The 27901-nt window shown below is 32.5% G+C and overlaps 1 protein-coding gene across 1 annotated transcript; it reads right to left on the bottom strand.

Annotated features, from left to right (window-relative positions):
* Positions 1-3108: 3108 nt before the first annotated feature.
* On the bottom strand, positions 3109-8435 carry LOC126839731 (uncharacterized). Its single transcript, XM_050575146.1, has 6 exons — positions 8097-8435; positions 7699-8023; positions 7359-7544; positions 4099-4416; positions 3903-3959; positions 3109-3362 (listed from the first exon to the last, which is right to left on the bottom strand). The coding sequence occupies exons 1-6, from the start codon at positions 8433-8435 to the stop codon at positions 3109-3111; spliced, it is 1479 nt and encodes a 492-aa protein (XP_050431103.1).
* Positions 8436-27901: the final 19466 nt, after the last annotated feature.

The raw sequence follows: 27901 nt of genomic DNA, 5'->3' as shown, positions 1-27901 counted from the left end.
TTGATTCCAATGGAACGATTTAATTTTTACCAACGAATTCTTCGTTTTCAGATAACATCTTAGTATGATGTTATTTCTGTGCAGTTACAATTTTTAGGGTTGTAGTATACTTAGGATAGCGACGTAGGCATGCTCTGCGTTGATTCCAATGGAACGATTTAATTTTTACCAACGAATTCTTCGTTTTCAGATAACATCTTAGTATGATGTTGTTTCTGTGCAGTTACAATTTTTAGGGTTGTAGTATACTTAGGATAGCGACGTAGGCATGCTCTGCGTTGATTCCAATGGAACGATTTAATTTTTACCAACGAATTCTTCGTTTTCAGATAACATCTTAGTATGATGTTATTTCTGTGCAGTTACAATTTTTAGGGTTGTAGTATACTTAGGATAGCGACGTAGGCATGCTCTGCGTTGATTAAGCAGTTGATTCATGTTCTAACAATTGCCTATCTTGATCTTTACTGGCGCCTGTCCAGTACCCTGTTTTGAAATCTATTTTATAAGACAAAAGTATAAAATATGTAAAAAAAACATAGACCTTTTACTCATAGACCGGCCCATCCTATACCAAATACATTGATACCACTTAGACATGTTTTTCAGTACAGTGAGATCAAAAGGTGGGTTTAATAACAACCCTTCAGTAAAGGAGAGTTTAAAGCATCCTATAAAAAGTTTTTAGTTCTTCACCATGTTAGTGGATTACATTATGGTAATTATCTACCAGAATTTATGTTGTCAAAATTTTACAATATACTTGAAATTTTGTATAAAAGAATTTACTCCATATCATAATCTTTTTCTTGTATTATATCATAAAAATTGAACCAATATTTTAAGGCTTATATTAGACATACAAATCCTGTTATTTTAATAATAATATATATATTTAACGCCCCGAAGGCAATAGTGTAGCATACAAATAAATAAATTACAAATTAAGAATTATAAACGGTACCAATAAAGGAAATAACACAATTTTTATAATAAACGTTACCAAACAAAATATAAAGAAGACATTAATTAAATGATTAAGTATAAATGGGCCTAAATCAGTTATGGGTTAAAGCCAATTTTAAATGAAGAAAGGAGTCATGAAAGATATCAAAAGAGGGAGGTAAGTTGTTGTAAGCAATACAAATACGGTTAATAGGGGTGAAAAAACTATAATTTTGGCGGTGGAAACTTACATGGAAGGGTGGACGCGAGCGAGAATTGAAGAAAGGACTATCGATAACATTGTTAAACAACTTGTGAATAAAAATTAAATCATTTAGATGACGTCAGTATGCGAGCTTATCGAGATTTAATAAAGACAGAATTGAATTTATGCTCAGTTTGCATATTAAATTTATAGCTTACTGTACGCAAAAAACAGTCTTGGATACGTTCTAAGTCGTCAGTAGGTCCACTTTGGACCGGATTCCACAGTATGGAGGCATACTCTAAAATTGAACGAACTAAACTAATATACAGAGTTTTGATGCACATTAAACTTAAAAAATTATAACAATTTCTCCTAATGAAACCTAATGTTTTTAAAGCTTTTAACTTTATATTTTTAACATGCTGATTAAATGAAAAAAAATTTCATACATTTTTTCGAATTTATTGAAAGACTATTATTCATGCACCAGGTTACAAATTTGTTTAAATCATCCTGGAGTTTAAAACAGTCAGCCTCAGATGTAATTTCCGTGTATATCTTTAGGTCATCCGCAAACATTAGACATTTGCAATAGTTAAAAATATTTAGGATTTCATTAACAAACAATAAAAACAAAATGGGTGATAAATGACCCCCTTGTGGTACACCCGAACTAACATTAATTACTTGGGATACTTTAGAAGCTAATTTTACTTGCTGAGTTCGACTGGTTAAATATGATTTTAACCAGGATAAAAATGGGTCCCTAATCCCTAATACACAAAGTTTAGTTACTAACAAATTATGATTTACAGAGTCAAATGCTATTCTCAAATCGGTTATATACTATCAAATTGGCCACCTTTCTCAATAACTGAAATTAAATCAGTATTATATACTAGTAAATTAGTTATGGTAGATTTACCAGGCAAAAATCCATGTTGCTGACTAGAAATTATATGATTAACCCTAACAGAGAGTTTAGAGTATAATATTTTTTCAAAAAGCTTAGGTAACGCACTCAGTTTAGAAATTGGCCAGTAATTAACAATATGGGCCTTGTCACCCGATTTAAAAATGGCGTAAGGTAGCTAGATTTCCAGCATGATGGAAAAGTACCAGACTTAAGTGATAAATTGAATAAGTAGTGTACTGGTAATGTTAACACATATAGGCAATTTTTTAAAACTATTGATGGTATTTTATCAGGACCAGGGATAAAGTCATTTTTTATAGACATAATGCCCTCAAAAACATCGGTTATAGATATATCAAAATTAGATATATCTAGTAAATCCTGGTTTGGTAAATTGCAAAAATTATCAGTAGTAGGCTGTATAGTGCTTGAGTAAACCGTAGAAAAGTAATTAGCAAATAGGATAGAAGTATCTTGGGTATTATCAGCAATAATGTTCTCATAACGCATGGTGTCAGGCAAAACATTTAGATTTTTTCTATCTTTAACAAATTTCTAGAAAGAACGAGGATTAGTAATTAGGTTATTTTGGATTTTAAGTAAATAACTATCATAACATTGTTTAGAGAGTAGTTTACACCTACGACGGATATTTACGAGTTGATCATGGATTAAAGGAGTACCTGATTGTTTGAATTATGAATGTAGCGAATCATATTTTTTAGTTCTAACGTAAACCAAAGGGGAAAGAATCCTGACAAGAAGTGAATTTAGAAATAAACAAATCAATGGCACTTAGTATCATTAAAAATATTTGTGACAGTATCCACATCCTTACCATTGAAAATGTTAAGCCAATCCACCATTGAAAAGTCAGCGCGTTTAAAATTATATTTACTTCTCTTCTTCTTTGTAATCGACCATTAAGATCATACGTTCAAACATAAATCTTGCCACTTCCCCCTATCCATCGCTATGTCATGCCAAATGGCATTTGGGTCTAGCATTTGCAAATCCTTCCTGACTTGGTCCTCCCATCTTAGTCGTGGTCGCCCCAGAGGTCTCTTTCCTTGCGGAGTCCCACATTGAACCATCCGCGAATTAAAGTTCCTTCTTTTCTCCATGCATGTCCTACCCATTGGAGTCTCCTTTTTTTTGTTTCTCTAATTATATCAGGCATTTGGTACAACTGTTTAAGCTCTTCTTTTTTTCGAATTCTCCATTCCCCCGTGTTTTCATCTATACACGGTCTGAAGATTCGTCTTAATATTTTGACATTTTCATGTCTAGGCTCTGGTACATAACCGAAAAAAGCGTTAACGAAAAAATAAATTGGGATGAAGATGAAGTTGGGGGTGGGAATGAGAATGGGAATGGGGTGGAATTAGCTGTGGTGCATAACCGAAAAAAGCGTAACGAAAAAAGCATAACGAAAAAAGTGTTACGCTGTTATCTGATATGAGCTATCAGATAGGTGTAGGGAATAGGGGTGAGTGATAGGGACGGGAGATAGTGGGTAAGGGATAGGGGTAAGATATAGGAGATAAGAGATATGTTGTACGTTCAACGTTCAAATTAGAACTAAATAATAAATTCAAAATAGTTTAATTTTCTATGTTAAGTTACTTTTGGCAAGATAATAAACACTTCAATTTTAGCCAGAAACTTGACGATTATAATTACTAATCTAAATTTATTCGGTACTTCAACGAGACATGAAAATGCTCTTTCGTGATTGCAGACTCGGCTGAAAAACTTTTTTCTTTCGAAAATCAGCAGTCTGTTTTGCTCTGATTTCCGTAATGTCCACACTTCACATCCGTACATCACTACTGGTCGGATGAGAGTGCGATACAGCTGTATCTTGAAGTTCTTCGATATCGTTCTCGCCTTTAACAATTTGTTTAGTCCGTAGTAACATTTATTACCGGATTGGAGTCTCGCTTTTATTTCAGTAAGTTCGTCGATTTTTGTGTCAATATCGATCCCAGATATTTGAACTCTTGCACTCTCTGAAACTTGTACTGACCAACTTCTAAAAGTGGGTTAACATGATCCGCGACCTCTCTTATCTGCACGATCATATACTCAGTTTTTTTAGCATTTATTTCTAAACCTACTCTTTTGGCCGTATCTAATAGTTTTCCCGCTTGCTCAATGAAATTTTTCTTACTTTCCTCCAGTAATACTATGTCGTCTGCGTAGGCCAATACTCCTATTATGCAACCACCCAAACGCACTCCGTTATCTTCAATATGGCTCTCCCTGATGACCTTTTCTAACGCTATATTAAATAGTATAAGTGACAAAGCATCCCCTTGTCTCAACCCAGTCGTTACTGGTATCCCTTGTGATACAATATTGCCAACTTTGATCTTGATTTCCGTATGTAGGATGTTTGCTTTTACCAGGTTAATTAATTTCTGGGGCAATTTGAACTGCCTTAGTATATTTAAGAGAGATTCTCTATGTATACAATCATACGCCTTCTTGAAATCGATAAATACTACATGTACTTCTCTGTCAAACTCCCACATTTTTTGGAAAATTTGTTTCAATATAAATATCTGATCTGTGGTAGGTCTATTTCGTCTAAAACCTGCTTGAAAATTATATTTACATTCAGTTAAATTCATAGCATTAAGTTTAGGTTCGAAGTTAGAACTAATAGTTCAGGAATTATAGCATTGTTACCTGGAAAATATTCCCATAGTTTTGAAATTTGGCACAACTGTTCACCTTAGGGTACTTATTAACATACTAAAACTCCTGACCGCTCAAGCGTACGCTCGCTCTGCTCTGCTCTGCTCAATATGAGAAAAATCAGTTTTTATAACAATACCTCAAATTTATCTCCATATTTCGAAAGAACAGATTGTATATTAGCTAATTTAGAGTCATGACCACTTTGCATATTTTTTAAGTATGACATAATATCGGAAACTGAATATTCTGTTTTTTGTACGTTGCTATTGTACGGTGGTTCAGATTTTTTAGCGGGTGTATCATTCCGACCAGATGAATTAGGCATAGTTGCAGAAAGAAAAACAGTATTTATAAAAAATATGTTATTATAATTGTAAATTAAACAAACTATAGTAAATAATTATAATTTAGATAAAAATAGCGCACAACAACAAAACGAATAACACACGATCGATAACGAAGATAAGCGCACATGAGTCTCGAGCAACGGTCAGTGCTACAATGAGAGTTCACAACATTTGATCCATCGATTAGCTTTAGACTAATTACATACTCTTCCAATAATTCAATAAATTGTTTAAACTTTATATATGTATTTGGAAATAATACCAAGTTGTATGGGGTGTTTGAAAATTTTGTACGGCAATTTAAAATGTCAAATGCATTGTTCATAAATAACCAAAATTCTGCTGTAGAATTTGCATTTTGAAATATACCTAATGACTCACAGTATTTTAATGCTCTAGATACAATTGTCTTGCCAATTTCGCATTCATTTTTTCATTATAAAAAAAATATGTTTTTTTGTTAACCTTGTAACTGACCTTAATCCTTCTTCTTTTTCTTTTAAATGTAATGAAAGAAAGAAAAAAAACCGTAAGGGTAAGCGGGTATTGGCGATTCAAATATAATCTAGTATACGAATACCAATACAATCCAATGCCTCCGAAAAAAAAGTTAAGATTTTTTGCTTTCACGATCTTTTACTTTTTTTTTCTATTTTTTTTTTTAACTAATGAAAAATAATCGGAACGTTTAAGAGAAAAACAAAAGCATTGTTATTACTTATTTTTTTTTTTTTTTGTCGTCATATGCTGTTTAAAAGTAGTAACTAAATAAGGTGTTTGTTTATAAAAATGAAAAAAATGTATATAAACCCTATTTCTTTCTTCAATATTTTAGTTTTCTTTCATTCGGTTCCACTTAAAAAAAAAGTAGTAACTATTCGCAAATATGCTTGTCAATTTGGTACATTTTTAACCGAAGTAAATAGCGTAAGTCAAATACGGCCGTGCGCGTTACTACTTAATAAATAGCCGCAGAAGAAAAAAAACAAATAAATATAAATTTATGTTATTTAATATAAATATTATGCGAAAAAAGTGAATTTATTTTCCAACGGTGATCGTTATTTGGTATCTTTCAACTTAATCGTATGGTGGACGGTACCGGGACGCGGGTGTGATATGCGTTACAATAACAATAACAAGATGATCGTTATTATAATCCTAACCTGTATATTGTACGCCGGTATTATCACGTCACGTATGTGGCCTAACTGGGTTTATATTTGTTGTAAATACTACAATAGTAGGGTGGAAAAAAAACAAAATTTACACGAATAAATATTTTGGCAATTTATGTCAAATTAAATATTATTTAAATCAAGTGTACATTTTTTCCTCAATAAAACAGCAGCCAAAATAATCTTACCTGGTTTTGCTGAATACCGGTTCTATTCCCCTTTGCAGGGAGCCAACTTTGATACGGTAGTAAATGGTTGTTTAAATGAATTTAGTTAAACACCGAATTACGTTTGTGTTCTAAGAACTTTGTTTTATTTAACTTTTCTTAAAACAAAAGTACAATTGAAAAAAATAACGATAAATGCGCGGAACGGCGGCGGATGGTAATCGCGGATCAATGTTAAATTAATAACTGATTATCAGATTACCTACAGTAGTCATCGACGGCGTGTTTCGCTTTAATGAACACCCGCCGGACCTCTTCATACACCGATGGCCGGCTCGGCGGGCCGATATAGTGGTTTATCATTCCCACCTGTAGTGAGACGATGGACAGTTGATAACACGACCGGGCGCACGTTAATAAATGGAACATGCACTTACGGGCCGTGTCACAATTTAAAATAAGGATCACTCTAGTGCTCTTATTCAGAGCTTTTTTTGTACTAAATGTTTGTACTTCTCTTAAGTAACGTATCAACGCTTCTGGAATTCGACATCTCGTTTAAACTATGAAATCTAGTACCTATAGCAAAGGCCTGGTGGAGTAATAATAACAATTTATTTTCGTAAATTATGCAAAGGTTTTGTTTATACAAACCTGTGTTTCTTATTATTTAAGTAGGAAGTAGTTTACAATTATTTGAAATCTCTTAAACCAGAGTAATAAAACAATGAAAAACATCTTAGAATAATTGAAATTTACGCGGTTACAGCTTCAAATGTACCTAATAGGGTTGACCACAACTAAGTATAATTTTTCTTTTTTGAAGAATCCTTCGGTGCTCTAAACCGTCCATCGGTTTACTCCACAATCCACATCAGTTGGTAATGTTACTATCTCGATAGCAAGACAATGGCATTCTACATACACTCTCGACATGATAATGTATCCAGTCTAAGTATGGGCATACAAACATGTATGTGTGAGTAATACCAGTAGCTCCACAGCGCTCTAAGTCTTTCCGTTCGGATTCATGTTTTATTTCTTTGTACACTTGATGAGCTATTCCGTAAAGTTCACCTAGAATTTGTATCGTATTTTATAATTTAAAATTCTATCTCTGGGAGTTTTCGCTAATGTACGGTATCGGTTGCGGATAGGTGCTATCGGCTAATATTGCTGGATACCGTACATATGAAGTTGAAAACTCCCACTTGTGGTTATAGTATTTCACCTTCACAAACGAGCGGACCACCAGAGTCGCCATCGCAAAGTCCCTTGCCTTTATTTTGTTGCAAACAAATTATTCTCGTTCTTTCCCAAGCTGTAAGACCCGGGCACGCTTTGGCTGATATCGCGGCTAATACTTCTAGTTTATGCAACAATGTATTCCTCCGACCAGGTGGTTTGTCGATTTCTCCCCATCCGACAGCCGTGCACGGCATGTAGTCGTTTTCCGGAAGTCCTTTATCCGACAAATGTATAACACCAACAGCAGGAGTCATGATAAATGGTTTCACCCTCACAAGAGCTAAATCGTCGTTAGCAACTTGCTTTACCTTTATGGCAAAAGCAGCTGAACTTTAGTGCAACATTTATATTATCGGCGCGTGAAAGCAAAAAAATGTTTACCTTATAACTGGGATGAATGATAACTTCGAGTCCCTGCCTGACTTGGGTGTTTTCGTTTAGTTGAGCATGGTTTACCGAGCCGGCTATTATTTTCACGTCGCAGGCTTGCAAACGAAACATGTAATTGTTGGCGAAACAGTGAGCTGCTGTTAAAACCCACTCTGGGGATATAATCGCCCCTGAACACGACAGGGATTTATGAGATAAAACCACCATAAAAGGAAATTCATAAGCATCAGCCACCTCTCCACCGGCCAGCATCGACTGTTTTTGATGATGGCATATTACCGGCACTATTAACAGAAACTCACTGATGATTAGCAGTTTTCCTAAAGTCATTATACACGTGATCAAAAAACATTGAGTACAAATAAAAAAAAATTATTAAGTAGAAATATTTGATACATGATTTTTAATTCAATGTTATTTTTGAATAATTACAGAAAACCACGACAACAAAAATCACCGTCCAAATTGATTTCTCTTTGAAATAACACATGCCAGGGGTTCTTAAAAAACGTTGTATTATATAATATCCATGTTACTAATACGTTAAAACTCGTAATTTTTGCTTTTGCGATGTACAAATCTCTTCGTTTGATTTTATGTAATTGAAATGAAGGAAAAGATAATGGAAAATGATTGTGAGCCTTGGCTGATAAACGGTGCTTAAAAACTTGCCATTGTTTCATATGCAAACTAGTTTTGTTTATGTTTCATATGCAAACTAGTTTGGTTTATAAACGTCATCAGTCCCACTCCCGGTTTTTTACTGGCTTATATTTAGCTAAACATGGCCGACAACTTTAATATTTTAAATCTTACACAATGCAAGATTCAATACTAAAAGCATTTTTAATATCGAATCATGCATCTCCTATCGAATTACGATTTATATGCAAAGCGTGCCTAAGCGTTCATATAATTGGTTTCAAATTTTGTAATATGTTTATTAGACCACTCCGTTGAAATTAAAAAATAAAAACAGATAATTTTCAATAAAAAACTATTAAAATGGTTTGATTAACTGCTTATAAAAAGATTCTTTACCAAACATTATTGCCGGTTATTTGACACTAAAACTACATTATAATATCATCATTGCAAACGCTCTTTTGTTATCTTTATTGGTTATTTGACATTCCCAAAAAGAAGAATTATATTATAATATGAATATACAAGAAAACAGATGTTTACCCTTAAAATTAATTTAGGTAAATAAAAAATAAGAATATTGCTTAGTAAAATGTTTAATACAGAATAAGAAATTAAAATAATAAAATCAGGTATCGGGTTTGAAGTGTCATTTTTTCATGGTCACTATAGTTTAAACTTTAAAGGTTTCGTTTTGATCATAGATTACAGCCTCCACTACCACTGGGGCAACGATAAGTTTTAAGTGTGAGGTATAGATGCTCTCAGATATAGCCACTGACTCAACAAATTATATATAGTTCCTAACTCGATAACAAATGATTTAGAAGTTACTAGATAGTTATACTTTTAGTGTAGGTTTTGAGTTTTTCCATAATAAAAAAAAATGTTGACTAAATATTTTTTTTTACATATGTTCTAGGTTTATTACTCTTTTAGACCTATCTTTAGACTAATTTTCAGCTCTTAACCCCAAAAACCAAAGTCTCCATAACCTCTGTGGAAGGAAACAGGTTATCGAAAATAGGGTTTGAGACAATTGGTGGAAGAGGTATGCCTAATAAATATTCTATAAAAATCTCGACTTAATCCGATCGTTTTTCACTAAGTTAGAGCATATCAAAGTTGAAGGTTGAAATCCGGTCAACTCGTTTTCGGTTCTTCCTGGTTTTGGAAGTGAAGGAATTGTCTTTTTCAACTTTTAACCCATCAAAGTAGCAACCGCATACGATTTCAGATTTATACAATTGCCACTCAAGAAATCAGGCTTTAAAAGAGTTTAGACACAAAAAAAAACATCATGATAAAATCAGCTACCGCATCGAAACTAAAGAATAAGATAAGTAATAACCATACTAAGGATTTTCAGTACAAATTAGTATGTAGGTCTTTTGTCCGTATCCCACAATCGTACATACAGTTATAGTATAGTTCAGTGTAAGATAATCTGGTTAATCTTAACATTACCATTTACTAGGTGGCACTTGTAGTTTCTTAAGTTAACCCACAAATTTCGCCTTAATTTTGAACATTAAAATTATTATAACCATAAAAATTACTATAAAAAATTTTGTAGAATATTTAAAATAAAAACATATTTTTGCTGTAATATTTTGAGTGACCTTGTATTTAATTTGATTGATGTACATAAATAAAAAGTTTAATAGGCTTTATATTACGAGAAACCACCTGATTTTTAATTAATAACAATTTTTTAACGTGTGAATAAATGTTCACACGTACACGGTTTATATTTTGTAACAGCCTTTTACAAACTTAAGTTTAAATAAAACTTAATACGCTTTTCTTTTCCAAAACTAATATTAAAAAACAACTAAAAATCATTAGGTGACTACTAATTGAACGACATATTTATTTTAAATTAAACCGACTCAGCTATGTATCGAAAATGAAGAATAATTAATAATAAGAATAACTAATATAAACAGTATTAATTTGAATTTCAAAACAAAAACAATGTTCATAAGGTATTCGATACCATCTATAGTAGGTGTATGTTGTATTTCGGTGATTTCTTCTTTTTTATTGGTGGCGTAGTAGCACAAGGATCGTATGTATTGTTGTTGTAAATATATTCAGCCTACAACATTTATTTTTGTAAGCATAAATAATACAAATACCTAGTGAAAAAATATTACCAATGCATCGACGGGATCACTAGGTTGATTTTTAGAAACTTCAATAATCCCACGTACTAATATTGGGTTCACGACTTTTATTAAGAAATTAATAAGTTTAGCATTGTTTAGCAATAGCTGTTCTTCTTCTTTATCTTGTTTCTGTTTCAGAATATCTGCCGACTAAGTCCAGAAGGCGGTCAAGTAAGTAATTATTTTACTTGTTGAAGTTAAAAAAACACTTACTTTGTCTATTACGTTGTCATTGTGTTCCATATTAATTTCTATTTGTTCAATAGGATTTTCGTTTAGGATTTGATTGATTTTTGTTTTCATTTCAGTTATATCATAACAATTATCTAAATATTTATATTATATTAATTAGATTAGAACAATGTAATACAGCGTTGTCGGGCGTATTCGCATAATTTTCTATTTAAATGGTTCTTTATTTAAAATATAACGGATCACTTGAACATTCGGTTTGTAGTTTATTCGTGTAAAATATTATATTTTTATTTCAATAAATTGCGTTATTGCTTTTTGTTGTTCAATTGAATTAACTAGTTACTTTTAGTTTCCAAAGGTATGTCGGCCAAAATTGATTCGTATAGTTCATCAAAGTAATTTAATGATAATAGTTCAGGATTTTCTAACTCAATCGTCAAGTATTTCTTTAATACTTTTGGTTGAAATCGCGATATCATATAGTTTACTGCTTGGCGATTTTTTCTTATTTCCAAAAAACTTAAAAAAAAAAAAACTTTATTAGTATACATTTTCAAGACGTTTTGGTAATATAATATATTTATGATAATTTCCGTACTCGTTATTAAACATGTGTTGTACAATATCATTTTCACTGTACATAGTATCTTTGGAAAATACGTTTTTTGGCATAGAGGAGGTAGTCGTCTCAGATGGTGAATCAAACATGTCATCGTGTTTTACCGTTTCTCCGGTCATGACCAAATCGATAATTATCGCTGAAACGGTAAAAACAAATTTCAATTCGTATTCAAATTTAACGACAAGAAATTTTATTCCATAGAAGTACTCGGTGAGATATCTATATCCGGTAAAAATGTGTATGTTTCATTTGATGGTTTCGTTTCGAAAACTATTTGAGCTTCTTGAATGGTTTCAGGATAGTTATGAATAATATAGCCACGGCACAATCCCTCGCTACTCCACAATTTTTTTTGTATAAATCTATAATTTTATAATAATATCAATACAAATGAAATTAAACTCATATTTAATTATATTTTTTTAGTAAATATTTTATTTAAATTATATATTATCCCTAATGTTTGTGGATTTGAATGTTTTTAACAGATTTTCAATTAGAAAACTTTTCACTTTATAATTTTACGCAAATGATTTTATTACTTTTTATTTGTATATAGCATACAAAAATAGATAACGTAGAGCTTAAAATCAAAAATAATACTAAAAAATCATAGTGCGTTTTTATGAAAATCAATGTACAAACAATTTAAAATTAAAATAAACATTTTGAACTTACGGAATGAGATATTTTATAGAAATTTGACCTTTATCTTTAATTTGTTTTTTCTGTTCTTTTATAATTTCTTTAATTTTATTCGTTTCCGCGTTATAGTTTTCATTTTCGTTTTGCCGACTATTGTTACTTGAAACTTTAGGTATCGTCGAACTTGATATCTTAGTCGTTTTATTTGTACTAGTAAAAATACTGTACGTTTGAGACTCCTGTAAAAAAAAATTAAAATCTGTTGGACTAGACATTGGAATATTTATACATTTATTTAACATAACATATGTTTGGTATTATATGGCTATTAAAAATTCGATTTACTTAACTTTTGAAATATATTTTTTTTTTAAAGCTTGCTGGTAATTAAATATATTTTTAAGTCTATATATTGTAAATATTTGCAATATTTGTACAACATTTCAAGCCAATCATTGATTTTTAGAGTTTAAACATTTTTCTGCGACTGGCTAACCAATTTTTTTAAATCGTATGCTCTACTGGTAATAGCCCTAGTTTAAAACTATAATTTAAAATTTACGTGAAATAAATAGTCTTACCAATGCATTTATAAAATCTTGACTAGTCGTAGTAACGTCAAAAAATTCTAAATCATACGTTTTCGCAATTTGCTTAGCAATATCCGAAGTCCCAAAAGGACCGTTGATTACAATTTTATTTGTCTAAATAAATTCAAACAAAAATCATGAAATCAGTTTTACTCGTAATGGCAACCAAATATTTTAAAACAAGAATTATCTATTACTGCATAGCAGAGTTGGACGTTATTTGAATTAATGATTACAAACATAACTTACATAAAAACTGTCCAACATTGTCTAGTGCCTACTTATCTAGTATTTTGTCTCCTTCTCCTAAGCCCTTCTTAAATCACATCACTGGAACTAGGTGGGAGGACCCCTACCAATTTGGATTGGGGTCCTGGATTTTCTATTAAAAATCCGTTTATTGGGGACGTAGTGGTAGATTAGATTAGAAGCTCTCTCTCACTGGACGTGGGAGCAACTTGTCCATGAGAAGAGTCTGCCTTCTCCACCCCCTCTATGCATCACCCTATTAGATGTTACTCCCAGTAAAGTGTGCCTTAAGGTGGGTTTCCACTAGGTACGTTCGCGTGTACGTGCATTAAATGACCGTCCCCGTCTGCTTCAAACGATCCACCAAACGTTATAAGATGGTTACATTGGTAATTTGTAATACAGTCAGTAATACATTCATACATTGTTACTTACTAGTATTTTTGCTGAGTTCATATTAATGAGCAGAAGCCACAATTGATAATTAATAATTAATAAATAATAATAAAATATTAAATTTTTAAATTTGTATGTACCTATTGTTAACGTACTAAAATATTATCTATTCTGTGATTGTATGGTCGTGCACACGAAAACTGTTGAAGTAGATCCAACAACATAGTAACGTGGTTTAACGTGCGGTAAGAACGTATAAACATTTTGGTATACCGGGAGGCTACCATGGGTACCAACCAATCACAGCGAAGAATTTGTATGCACGTACACGCGAACGTACCTAGTGGAAACCCACCTATACGCTAAATAATAATCTAGTATTGTATGTATATGTATTTTCCCTGGTGCTAAACTTTTTTTTCTGGTTAGAAAAATTCAGGTTATCATTTTTGCGTTGTCTTTGACGGACACTTCAATAAACGATGATTTTGTTAATTATGTCAAAGAGCAAAGCCATAAAATACATGTACTTGATTTAAATTCTTTAACTCGAAAAGTGTAAAATTGCAGGTAATTTTTGTTTGTTTTATATTAATTTCTATTTACACGGTTTTGAATATAATTGTACACTCAAAACAATTTTAATACCTATATTTTAACGATTTCGACTTACGAACATATTTTTTTCATACAAATATTCAGCAATAAGTTGATTAGCTTTGTTGAATGTATGGGAAGAAAGTTCATCTTCACTGAATACGTTCATGATGTTATCATCAATTAATGGTAATATTTGAAGTGATGTTGTTATCATGTCGTAAATTGTTTGCTAAGATGTGTTGAAAATTAAATGACTCCGCCAACAGTAAACTAATAATAAAATATGATAATCCGTCTTAAACTTACAGTTATCGTTTTGTTAAGAAACAAACTGCTGTAATCGCAATAGACGTATTCTTGTTTATTCACTTCATCTCTTATAGCTTCTGTTATATTGCACAAACTGAATTTCGATGTCTCAACAGCTATTAGGTATGGTTTTGAGATTTTTTCGTAGTGAACTACTATATTTCTGACGATTCTAAAGAAACCGATTATCAATAAATAATAACTAAGCGCTTGTACCTACTCATTTGCATGCTAGTTTATGCTTACTTGGATAGATTTTGAACATGTATAATAGGTAAATAATTATTGTTTTCCGGTATCAACATCTGCTCGTTGCGACCGAGTGCTGTCGAATATATGTATTCAAAAGCATATTCACCTCGACCATAAACGATGCCAGGAGCCAAGACTATCCCACAGAAGTATCCCTTGTACTGTGGAAAGTCAATATAAATAAACACCTTCTTTTTGAAAAACGATTTGCTTTGCGTTTACCAAATCGTTGAGCAACAGTATATAGTTTTCCATGTCGTACAAAGATTTGAAATTTGGGTGACAAATTCGTTTTGAGTAATCCTCTTGGGTTAGCGAAGTGAACGTGTTCTGATAAAAATATTACCAATGTTACTAGTTATGAACTACTATTACTGAATTAAATCAATAAAAGGTAATACCCACATTGTTTTTTTGAGTGAAAGCCCAAGTTAATATACTGGATATAAGTATAAAAACGCGTGTACCATTTTGTTTGGAAATATCACTTTCGGGATGATCTTTGACGAAATCGATTACTTCCAACATCTCTACAAAAGTATACGTACAGAAGTTGTTTAATGTCAAAAACTTTTATCTATCTATATTTACAATTAATTCACTTAGAATGCGTTTTATACAAATATATTCCATTTTTCCTTGTGTCTAAATCGAAAGTATTTATCCATTCCATATAAATCTTAAAGATTATACCACGACACGAGTATTATCAAATTTATTTATAAAAAAATTATTTTTATTTTACTAGACTAAATGTATGTCATTTAACTCCCATGAAAAGCTGGGTATTCTATGAATAATTTGTCTAGATGAAGAGATGTATTTAGAATAAAGTGACAAATAAATTCGCAGTTATTTATTTACGAAAATGGTTTGATGGAATTAAACTGTATTTTTAGCTATAGAAATAGCTGCATTAAGACCCCACAAAAAGCATGGCAGTGCAATTTTCGTCAAACCCAACATACAAGTGACATCTTCGGAAAGAACAGAAACCAATGATATAGAAGTACTAACGGTAGATCTGGGCAAATACTCCGTAACTTCTGTGTATAAACCCCCAAATTCTACCTTTGTACTTAATCAGCCAAAGAACTTTAATAACCACAAAACAAAAATAATGATTGGGGATTTCAACTGCCATAGCCAGAATTGGGGATACACCGAGACAGATAGCGATGGGCATGAATTAGAAGACTGGATAGAGAGAAACAAAATGACTCTAATTCACGATCATAAACTCCCACCATCTTTTAATAGTGGTAGGTGGAGAAGGGGTTGTACCCAGATAACATCTTTGTGAACGAAGAAATTGCAGCCCAGTGCATAAAAAAAATCGGCAAACCAATACCTAACACCCAACTTAGACCTATAATATGTAAAGTTATGTCAGCTATAAGAACTCATACCATACCTTTCAAAAGGAGATATAATTTTAGAAAAGCTAACTGAAAAACTATCACCCATAGCGACAAACTACGATCTATTTGTTGATATAGTTAAGGAAACATCTAGAAAACATATACCTAGAGGATGCCGCAAACATCACATATCGGGAATCACACCGGAAATTAGTAAAAAGCTCGACAAGTATGCTTCCCATTATGAAATAGACCCCTTTAGCAGTACTACAATAAAAGAAGGAATGGAAGTATTAGAATCTATATCAGAAGCAAGAAGAAACATATGGTGTGAAATGATAGAGAACATAGATATGAGACATAGTAGCAGGAAAGCGTGGGGAATGATCAGAAGTCTTGGCAACGACCCCATAAATAAACCAGCACAGACAAAGGTTACTCCAGATCAAGTAGCAACCCAACTATTATTAAACGGGAAAACCCCGCGTATGAAACCCAAAATACAAAAGAGGAAACTAATGTCCCAGCTCCTACACTATTCAATATTTATACCAACGACCAGCCAATATCGAACGAGCACAATATAAAACATTTTATCTATGCTGATGACTCAGCCATCGCAGTACAAGATGATATCTTCGAGAAGGTAGAATCTAAACTCTCAGACAGTCTTAGTAAACTAGGAGAATATTACAGAAATAACTACCTGCGACCAAACCCGACAAAAACCTAAGTATGTGCTTTCCATCTGAAAAATAGGGAAGCCAAGCGAAAACTACATATACATTGGGACGGCATCGAACTCCAAAATAACGAAAATCCAAAATATCTGGGTGTAACTTTAGATAGATCACTTACGTTTAGAGAACATTGCGAAAAAACAAAGCTTAAAGTAAATGCAAGGAACGGGTTATTAAGAAAGCTCGTAGGTTCAGCATGGGGCGCTGAACCACATGCAGTAAGAACAACAGCGCTATCTCTATGTTTCTCCACGGGAGAATATGCGAGTGCAGTATGGTGTCGCTCAGCTCATGCAAAAAAACTGGATACTGCCCTTAACGAAACGTGTAGAATAATTACGGGATGCTTAAAAAACACACCAATCGAAAAGCTGTACAAGCAGATTGGGAAAGAACAAAAATGGAAACAGACACTAAACATGTCATGCATGGATCTATAATCCCAAAAAACCGGCTCAAGTCACTTAATAGTTTTCTAAAAGGAACTATTAAGCTAAACAAAACACCATGTGAGTCTAGACTCGACAAATGGGGAAAGGAAGTCACTTCCGAAAACCAATGGATACAACCAAAGGAAACTCTACCACCTGGCTATAAGAACAAATGGCAGATATGGAAGTCCCTGAATAGACTTAGAACTGGTGTAGGACGCTGTAAAGTCAATTTGAAGAAATGGGGACTACTGGGAGAAGAAGACACGATATGCTCATGCGGCCAAGAGCAAAGCATGGTGCACTTAGGTGCCCAGAGAGCACACACACTTGTTCCGAAAAGGACCTTATACAGGCGAATCAAAAGGCCATTGACGTAGCCCAATACTGGGCGAACACTGTGTGATTTTACAATTAACCGACCATGACAATACCAAAACATACTGTGATTTGTATTATATTATTTATACAACTTTATATATTACCACAATACTATTAGCGTTACTATTTATTTATTTATTAATTTTATGTATCCTATTGTTATTTTTTTTGTACTTATTTTTATTTATAGTTTATGTTGTTTTATGTTGCCTGACACGAAAAAAAAAAAAGCTAAAGAAATGACTGTGATAGTCTGTCAAAAATATGTATATCTATATCTAATAAATACCTTTAGTATTATATTGTATTGACACTATAGTTGAAGCTCTAAATTAAAATATTACCAAAAATTGGCCTATACTTTTATCTTTATTAAATGGATAGATTAGCTCTCTCCTAATATACTACATATGAGATAATTAAAAATATTATTAATAAATAATGGATAACTAGAAAAAATTGTCTGTTACATCTTAGCTTCGATCCTGAGAAGCAGGTATTAGGTTTATAATGGTGTAGTTTTCTTTTGGTGTCGTAAGTCACAGTCACTTTTAGCATGAAACATTCTTTAGCCTTGGTCCCCAGCTTGAAAAAGACACAAAATAGCGTCATGAAAGTAGTGTAATTTTATATTTTATGTAATTATTAAATGAATGGTTAAATTTATCCAATATAACTGACCAGGTGAATGTTGCCAATAAACCTAATGAGGCCGAATATTAAAAAACTACTAAAAACCATTTGGCCACAACATAAAATTAAGACTATACTGTCATCATAAATCGGAAGGAGATTATAGATCAGGAAATAATCATTATTCAAGATTCGGCAGACTAAAGCATGTTCCATGTTTTATAATTTTAGCTTTTAATAAATAGACTGTAGCTATTTTTTTCTATTGACCCATTTTCGGAAGTCATCGATTCGTAATCATATGCAATTGGCACTTTGGTGGATCAAAAGTAAAAAAGTTCACTTTGACCAAATGCAGATTTGTTTTCTTAAAATTTTTATAAAATGATACATGTTATGAAAATGACGTTTGAAATGTTACCTTTTATTGCTTGCTTTGCTTCGGCTATTTGATTGCCATCGATAGATACGTCGTAAATAACAACTGAACATTTTTTGATCTCTTTCATCAGTGATACTTTGTTTTTTGAAACGATTACTTTTTTCAGCGATTTTAGGTATTTGTACTAAAAAAAAAAATGTTCGAACAGTTAGCAGCATGCTTCACTGTTATTTATAATTAATATATCCTCGCATACTCCTTTACTGTTTATATTTAATTTATTTTTCACTGTTGTCAATACATCGTAATTTCTAGGTTTATTATCTTCTAAGGCGACTTTAATTATAGGTTTATTTTCTGGGTAAGTAGTTTGAGCAGCCGCTGATTTCAATTCTTTTAATACACTATTATCTTAAATAAAAAAATTTATGTATACATTTTATAATTTTTTTTTTTTTAATGTGTTGCAAGATTAACCCACGCAACAGATTTTTTATATATAATCGTTTACATAAACATTACCACTCTCCACGGTATAATTTGAAATAGGAGTTTGAATGTTCTTAGTATAATTGACTACCGTTTTTGTTCGTTCATCGAATTCATCATCAAGTACATTTGATAAATTTTCTAGAGCACTATTTTCAGTATCTACAAATTTTGTTTGACTTATTTCCTGATAATAGTTAATTTAAAATTAAACACTATACCTGATTATAAACCAGAATAAGTTCGTATATTACCTGTACAATATACTTTCCGTGGTAGGAATCGCCGTGATTAACAAACACTCTGTTTGCTGCATAATACGTTGCATTTTCTATGTCTAAAATATATTTTTCTTTGCGAATAGCCGATACTTTTCTTTTTGCAGCTACAAAGCCAAAAATATCGTCTTGATCTTCCTTAAAATCTTCCTCTTGAACCAGACTGATAATTTCGTCGGGTTGTTCTAAATCCATATTCGTATTTGTTAAACAATTAACAGTAAATGTAAAAATTTGTTTAAGTACTTATTGAATTATAAAAAATGGAACAATTTTCGGATTTTTAACTTATTAAAACTTGTAAAAAATATATTTTATAACAAAAAAAAAAAAAAAAATATAAAGTGATTTCATGTGGCGTGTAGACAAAATTTCTATGGAAACGTATTGTCGAGCCTGGACCCCGTACACGATTTCTGTAATAAAATGTACAGAGTAATCCAACTAATCGGGTCGATAATATTATTTAATAGCAAGTAATATGCTACCTGTGTTGAAATCCCAAATGAATATGGATCAAAATTTCAAATCTTTACAGCGTATAAACATATTTTGTTTTGAGCTACAACTTTGTTTTTTGCATCAGATTTAATAATAAAAAAAAAGACATTAATAATTGACTAAACGTATGGTCTGCCTCCAAAGCGAAGAGATAAACCAGTAACAATCGCATATACCATAAATATCAATACCATAATCCTCTATTGAAAGGAGAATTTTTATGACTTGCTATTTTATTTTCGTTGATGTTTTGAAGTATACACTTTTATTTCAATGTGTCGATAAATACTATTCGATCTACATCGATAAAAATAGTGTGAACATTAAAAAAAAATTCAGCTGAATTCAAGTTTTAAATATAGAGATGAATGTTTTATTGTTAGACAGATAATTTATGGGGAAAAAAATGATGTAGTCACTATAAGAAAAATTTGATAGAAATTATGTAATTCATTAGAGAATAAAAGCTTCTGAAATAAACTCTTTATAGGAAATAATTCTTTAAATATGCCATAAAGACATTTTTATAATACATATTAGTTACAATTACTATTTTTTAAATTATATCTTTAGTATTGCATTTGTTAAAATAATGCATTAATAATTTATAATATTTATTTATTTATATTACAAAACAGGCCGAGGCCCAAAGTACAATTTTTGTAGACACAGAAATACATATATAATTATTTAATCTAACAAGTTATACAAAAGTGAAGGTGGAGATGTTCTCATTTGCAATGTGCATTATCCTGAAAATAGGTCTATTATATGAATAATTAGTGGTGCAAATCGGTACCAAGAAAGGATATGGTGATCTAGAATGGAAGTTAGGGACTTTGAAGTTGAGTTCACTTAATAAACCAGGACAATCAATAGATCCATCGATAAGCTTTCTCAAAAAGTCTTGACTAGCAGAAATACGCCTATCAGCTAGTGTTGCTAACCCAAGTTTATTTAATACTGGCTCATAGTCGTGTGGTCGGTGAGCAATATGGAGTACCCTGGCAGCAAAATACAAGAATTTCCGCTGGACCCTCTCTATCTGGTTTTCAGCAATTACGGTATTAGGGTCCCATATAACCACAGCATACTCTAGAATAGATCGAACAAGAGAACAGTACAAAGATTTTAACGGAGCTAACAAGTTAAATTCCGTGGAAACTCTCTTTACGAACCCAAGTGTCTTTAGCGCTTTACAGCAAATAAATTGCTATTAACCTAAGACAACTGGTTCACTTAATTCTATAAAAAAAAACAGAAATAAATCAATAAATCTAATTACACGATAACCGTTAAACCCTTTTCGTCATGCATTTCTATTGTTAGAAATTTTTTATTTTCAACTGTTGAATTAAAAAAATTTTAATGTTGGTCCCAAATCGATGGAACAGCCTGATCCTGAGAAAAAATGTGTCCTCTCAAAAGGACAACATGACTTAAAGGTCTCTAAGACTAATTATAAAAAAATACTTCTTCTTCTTCGGTAAACTCGGCCACTAGGACCATCCCGACATACATCCTTGCCTCCAATTTTCCCTATCCGATGCCTGTATCTTCCAATCTACCCCTCCTCCTAACGCTTTCACATCATTTCTTACTACGTCCTCCCATCTCATACGTGGTCTTCCCAGCGGTCTTTTTCCAGTAGGGTTTTCTTCTAGTACTATGCGTATCTCCAGCCGATTTAATAAAGATTTTAGTCCGTCTTGTGATTCCTCCATGATCACCAGATCATCTGCATAAGCCAGTAGTCCTATGGACGATTTCTGAAATTTGGCTCCCTCTTGCGGTGTAATATTCATCTCCCTTATTACTTTCTCTACTACTATATTAAATAAGATTGGTGACATAGCGTCTCCCTGTCTTAAACCTGATTTAACTGGTATTGGGTCTGTAGTTATGTTTCCAACCTTAACTTTGACAAATGTTTCCAAAATGCTTATCTCAACCAGTTTTATAAGCTTGTCCTGAAAGTGGAATTCCCTCAAGATATTGATTAGGCTTTCTCTGTGTATACTATCATATGCCTTCTTTAAATCTATGAAAAGGACATGTATTTCTCTATCGAACTCGCAGGTTTTTTGATATATTTGTCTTAAAATAAATATCTGGTCTGTGGTCGACCTTCCTGGCCTGAAACCACATTGGTGATTGCCAATAACTTGTTCCGACTTTTCTTTTATCCTTGATAATAGGCAATTGGAGAAAATTTTATTAGCCACAATTAAGAGGGCTATCCCATAAAAAAATACTACATCAGTTATATACTTATTATTAGGGTTGGGCCTATCCGGATATCCGAATTATCCGGATAATTCGGATACGGATATCCGAAATCCGGATAGTTTCGGATATTCATTTCATTTTTATAAGACAAATATACCATAATAATATAGGTACAGTGTTTTTAAACATACCGAATAATAAAATAATGACACCTAATTAAATTTTACTATCACATGAATGATTTTTAGATACATCTGTGTTAGTGGTTGTTAACCGACTATTCGGACTCTTTGCAGAGTCCATCCTCAGGGTTGTCACGACTGTTCCGCAGCCGGTTAATAACCACTGACACGGATATATCTGAAAATCATCCATGTGAATTTTCAACCCGTGAAAGTTTCAAAAAATACATAAATTTGAGTACTCAAAAAAATATATTCGGTTAAAAATTAAATTAATATCCGGATAATTTTTTAACTATTCGGATAGTTTTGGTTCTACGGATAATTGAAATATTATTTGATATCCGAAACTATCCGGATAGTTTCGAAAATCCGTATAGCTGATCAATTATCCGGATATCCGAAATTATCCGGATATCAAATAATCCGGGTATCCGAAAAATCCGAATATTAGTCCAAACCCTACTTATTATGAGTTAGGTATGTTTTATTAAGAAAACGTTTTATTTATTTATACAAATTATATAGAATTAAAATTATAATACATTACATGGATACAAGTTAAATATATATTTAAAACGTTTTTTTATTTAGAATGAAATGACTGAAAACAATTTTTATTACGTGCTATACATAATTTGACGTTGAATTTTTTTTCACAAATACCTATATTGTTTAGAAAAATAATCAACAATTGTCAGAAGGGACGTAGTTTAAGATAAACAATAAAACCATAATGTTTAAAAATAGTACGTTTACTTGTGCCGGAATAACGAAGATTAGTATTTAAAATTTAGTCGAAAATCCTAATACTAGATGGCACAATCGGTCAAATATGAAATATATACCTGTCCTCTTGAGAGGACACTTTAAACTGACAACAGTTTTATCATAGAATTTGTCCATAAAGCTAATGAAAATCAAGTGTCCTCTATAGATAGAACGTAAAGTAGATTTGTGTATTTGTTCTAAATTGTGAAATTACCATTTTTTTTATGATTACAAATAATTTAGAATTACAAAGTCACTAAAACTGTACTTTAAAAAGTTGTAAATTTTAAACAATTTTAAATCAATACATTTTGACATTTTCATGTCTTAGCTCTGCCACATAACCGAAAAAAGCGTTACTAAAAAAGCGTAACGAAAAAAGCGTTACCACACGGAGATGGGGATGGGGGTTGGGGACGGGAGATAGTGGGTAGGGGATAGGGGTAAGATATAGAAGATAAGAGATATGTTGTACGGAACACGTTCAAATTAGAACTAAATAATAAATTCAAAATAGTTTAATTCTCTATGTTAAGTTACTTTTGGCCAGATAATAAACACTACAATTTTAGCCAGAAACTTAATTGTACATACTTTTTTAATCTCCTTGGCCTTATGCTGTAACTGGAAGCTTTGTGTAATTTTTTTTTTTTAATTATAATTCCACAACTAATCTAAATTTATTCGGTACTTCAACGAGACATGAAAATGTTCTATCGTGGTTGCAGACTCGGCTGAATAATGGCTGATTTTTTTCAATATAATATTAATACAAATATTCTAAATAATACTTTATTATCCGGCTGAATACAATATTTTATTTATAACATTATTTATGTTGTGTATAATAGAATTTGTTTAAAACTACACATGCCAGTTGTTATAAAATACGATTATATGTCACTATAGATTTTTATTTCATTAGACACTTCAACGTCCGCGATTTTACAGGTGTATTGCCTTAAAACTGTGAACCTAAGATCAAAGAACTAATTTTACGGACGTCGAACAGCTGAGATTCAACCGGAATCGACCGTGAGCCGTCAGGAACCGGATAGGTTTCACTCCGCGGAAATGGTATACGACATGTCACTGCGTTTGTCCGAGCATTCCTTTCAACCCGCCCCGTCGGCGCAGGTTGATGAATCTGATTTCTTCCGTAGACAGTCAGGGAACATGCCGTCATGGATCACAGATCACACTTACGCCGCGCGTCCTCCAAGCCGAAGGCTGGGCACCTTGAAAAAAAAATGTATTAATTCTTCTCTCCGCCTCTTATATAATAATATTTTGTAAGTATTTGTAGTAATTCTGTACGAAATGTATGTTATAATTTATCTATGTAATTTTTCTAAATATAATTCTCTAATATTCCAAAAAATATTTGTGTTTTGTTATTTTTTTATTCGTTTTTGATTTGACCAAACTAAATTTATAAATTTATATTATATTTATACATTTTTTAAAAAAAGTATTTTATAACACAGATCTATACATATTGTATAATATTTAAAAACCCATTAATGTATACGAAGTAATTGAACTTTTGTTCTTTTTTTCACTAGATAATTCTTGATACTATGATTTTTCTATAGTCTATAGTCTCGTTGCAACCAATGGTCTTACGAGGAACGTTGTATAGTAAGAAGCATTAAGTTGAATGTACATAAGGAATAATTTCCATCCATTTCATTTTCATGATAATAAAAGGGTATTTTAAATGCTCGCCTGAAACGTTATGAGCCTATCACTCATGGTGCAATGTGTAATATCCACCGTCCATTCCACGATCGAGTCAACTAAGTTGTAGGACTTGAACGTCAGATACAGCACAGCTGGACCCATGGCCGATAGAAAGGTCGGCTCCTTCGACCTACATTACTGCACTGTTTGTTACAGGCTATAAAAGCTTTCTCGACTCATTCTAACTACAGTTACGCACATTTCTGACTTTATTAGTATCTTCTTGAAGCTAGTAGATGTGATATTCTGCGTTATCGTCTTTTAAATAATGTATTAGAGATCTATAAGATTCAGGGTTAGCCATCTGAATTTTCGGTCGATCAGTTGAGGATTTACAAAAAAAATTATCGATGTCAATTAGCTCTATTAAGGCTGAGTATAATCTGGAAAAGTCATTGATGCCTTTCACAGAAATCGGAGGTGGTGGTTTGATTAGGTCAGTCAAATGTGTTGTTGGTTTCGGGGATGGAGTTCTGTATAGACGATTTAATCCCATCCACATAACAATTCCCAAAAATGTCTTAATTTTGCACTATGTCAACTTCTACCCATTGATTAAGTGTAGATTTTGGACCACGAGGATTGAACGTAAATCATTAGCATATCTATTAGTTTCTTAAATACTAATACATTTATACTTAAAAAGTGTAAAGCTTATTTTCAGTTCTATTAAGCAACATTTTTTTTTGCCTCTGTCAAATAAAATAAACCTAGTAAGTAATCTTGTATATATAAATCATATAGGTTCGTTTTCTCCGACACTGGTCCGTTTTCTTCAATGGAGTGGTTTTCAAACGGGTTCCCATCAACCTGTTGGTTTTCAACGGTGTTATTAGGGGGCATTTTGGGGCTTAAATGGCGACTTGGCGATAATGAATGTGATGAAGATAATGCAAACGTTGACGCCGGACGGTTGAAAAGGGTATGTGTATGACTTCCTTATTGAGTAAGTGCGATGGTAGAGACTTTACAACAGTTGGCAATGCGTGAAATGTTATTTGATTTTCAAAACCACCAAAGCATGACTGAAAAACCGTAGGTAACAATTGTTTGCTACAGATGAAGTTGTCGAGATGCTGGTAACATTCATGGCATTTCTTGAAACCGGTAATTTTAATCTTCTTGCACACAATGATGTAATTATATTTATTTGCGACCCGGAGTTTAGCACAGCTCTACAGCGTTTGAACTGACCACTGTAGTCCTGAATTTGGACTATAGCTGTAGCTAGCATGACATTGCTTATTGAAGTATTAACGTGAGCGTTCAACGAACATTTAAGTGCATTAGACAAATAATTTACAACGTTGGTCTGAATAGGTTGAGATTGTGTGTTTTAAGTGTTGATGGAAATCTCCTCATGCAACTTTGAGTTATGTCTCTTGCCGCACTTCGGACAATCAGGGAACACACATGATTTAAATTGATGACCATAATTCAGACAATTAAAACATAGTCCCTTCTTTGTGGTACATTCATTTTCTGGAACTTGTCGCAGTGAAAAATCTTGTGCGCAAAAGAACACATACGTCGGAAGTTCCTTCGACCGTTGTTGCAATTGCCACTCTCCTGCTGTGATGAGGTCAAGCTGAACACAGTCAATGGTTACTTGCCATGCGTCCCACTTCTTGACAGGCTGGCCCAACGACTGCAATGCCCGAACATGAAACGACACATGGTGATGAAGTTGTCTCAATTCTTGCGCGGACGCCCTATGCACCTTAGGCGAATCCAGTAACGATCTAACGTGAGTCTGAATTGTTAACCCTTTGTTCTCATATTGCTTGCTTAACTCGTCGTATGCAACTTGATAATTTTCTGCCGTAATTTTATAATTTTTCAAAACATTCGCCGCTTCCCCAGTAACACTAAGTTTGAGATAATGTAACTTTTGCACATTGGACAGCGCTGCATTGTTGTAAAACAGCGCATCAAAGGTGTCGATAAATGAGGCCCAGTCTTCCAACTGGCCACTGAAAAATGGAGGCGTGATAGCTGGTAACCGTACTAGTATTGGTTTATTTACTGAAGCGATAAGGAATGACCATGAAAAGTCACGTCGAAGACCTAAGTCTAGTTTTATACGTTTCTCTCCATAAGTTTTAATAATTGAGCCATTTGCGTCGAATAATTTTAATGTATTATCAACGTATTTCTTTTCATTGTAATTTGAGAAATCGGCACCTGTATCGATAATTTGATTTTTGTGTGTATTTCGGTAATAAAAGTATAATATATATTTTTTTATTAAATTGTAAGAAGATTATTAATTGTTATATAAAAATGTATATGGTTGTTCTAATCATTGTTTTCATTCAATATATTAACAGGTATTTATCTTAAATCGAGCTTGAGGTAAGGAATCCTTCATCATTCCAAATCTTTCACCAAATTCGTTCAAAAACTAGTTGTACATTTTAAGAATAGAATTGCTAATGACCAAGTATTTGTTATCGTGTGTGTACTCGATGAGAAATGTCTGAGAGAATGGGATGTGAAGTTCTTTTTTTCGGATGACAACACCTGTTACTAAGACCAAAAACGCATTCCAAGTGGTATGCTGGACATTGGATGAGCTTATGTAAATATTGCAATCGTTAAACTGATGAAATAGTATATTCGTGTTGATCTGATCCGGACCGATGGCTGGTAACATACTGCAATTATTCATGTTACCGTCTATGTGCAAGTATTGGGCATTGGCCGAATAAAATTTCCATGAGTTGTCAGGCGTAGTGGTTAAGGTTTGATAGTAAGAATTCACTAACTCGTAGACCAACTGTTGTGCTGGATCATAATTATGGAACTGCAACTGTTGTAGATTAAAAGTAGTGTTCTCCAAACTCATTATTGCTAAAGACTTAGACGGAAATATTTTTAACTAACAATTTGTCATGTAAAAACTGTATACGTGTATATTAAATTGTTGATATGGAAACCATTTAAATTTGACAAAAAAATGTTTATAGGTATTTTATGTATTTAGTATAAGGTAAAATCA

This window comes from Adelges cooleyi, unplaced genomic scaffold, assembly GCF_023614345.1.
Source record: "Adelges cooleyi isolate 19-005CV unplaced genomic scaffold, UGA_ACOO_1.1 ACOO_flye_CR_arks_rails_tigmint_CR_PRNA_307, whole genome shotgun sequence".
Classification (NCBI taxonomy): Eukaryota; Metazoa; Arthropoda; class Insecta; order Hemiptera; family Adelgidae; genus Adelges; species Adelges cooleyi.
Note: the sequence above shows the minus strand (reverse complement) of the source record. Positions and strands in the feature narration are given on the sequence as shown.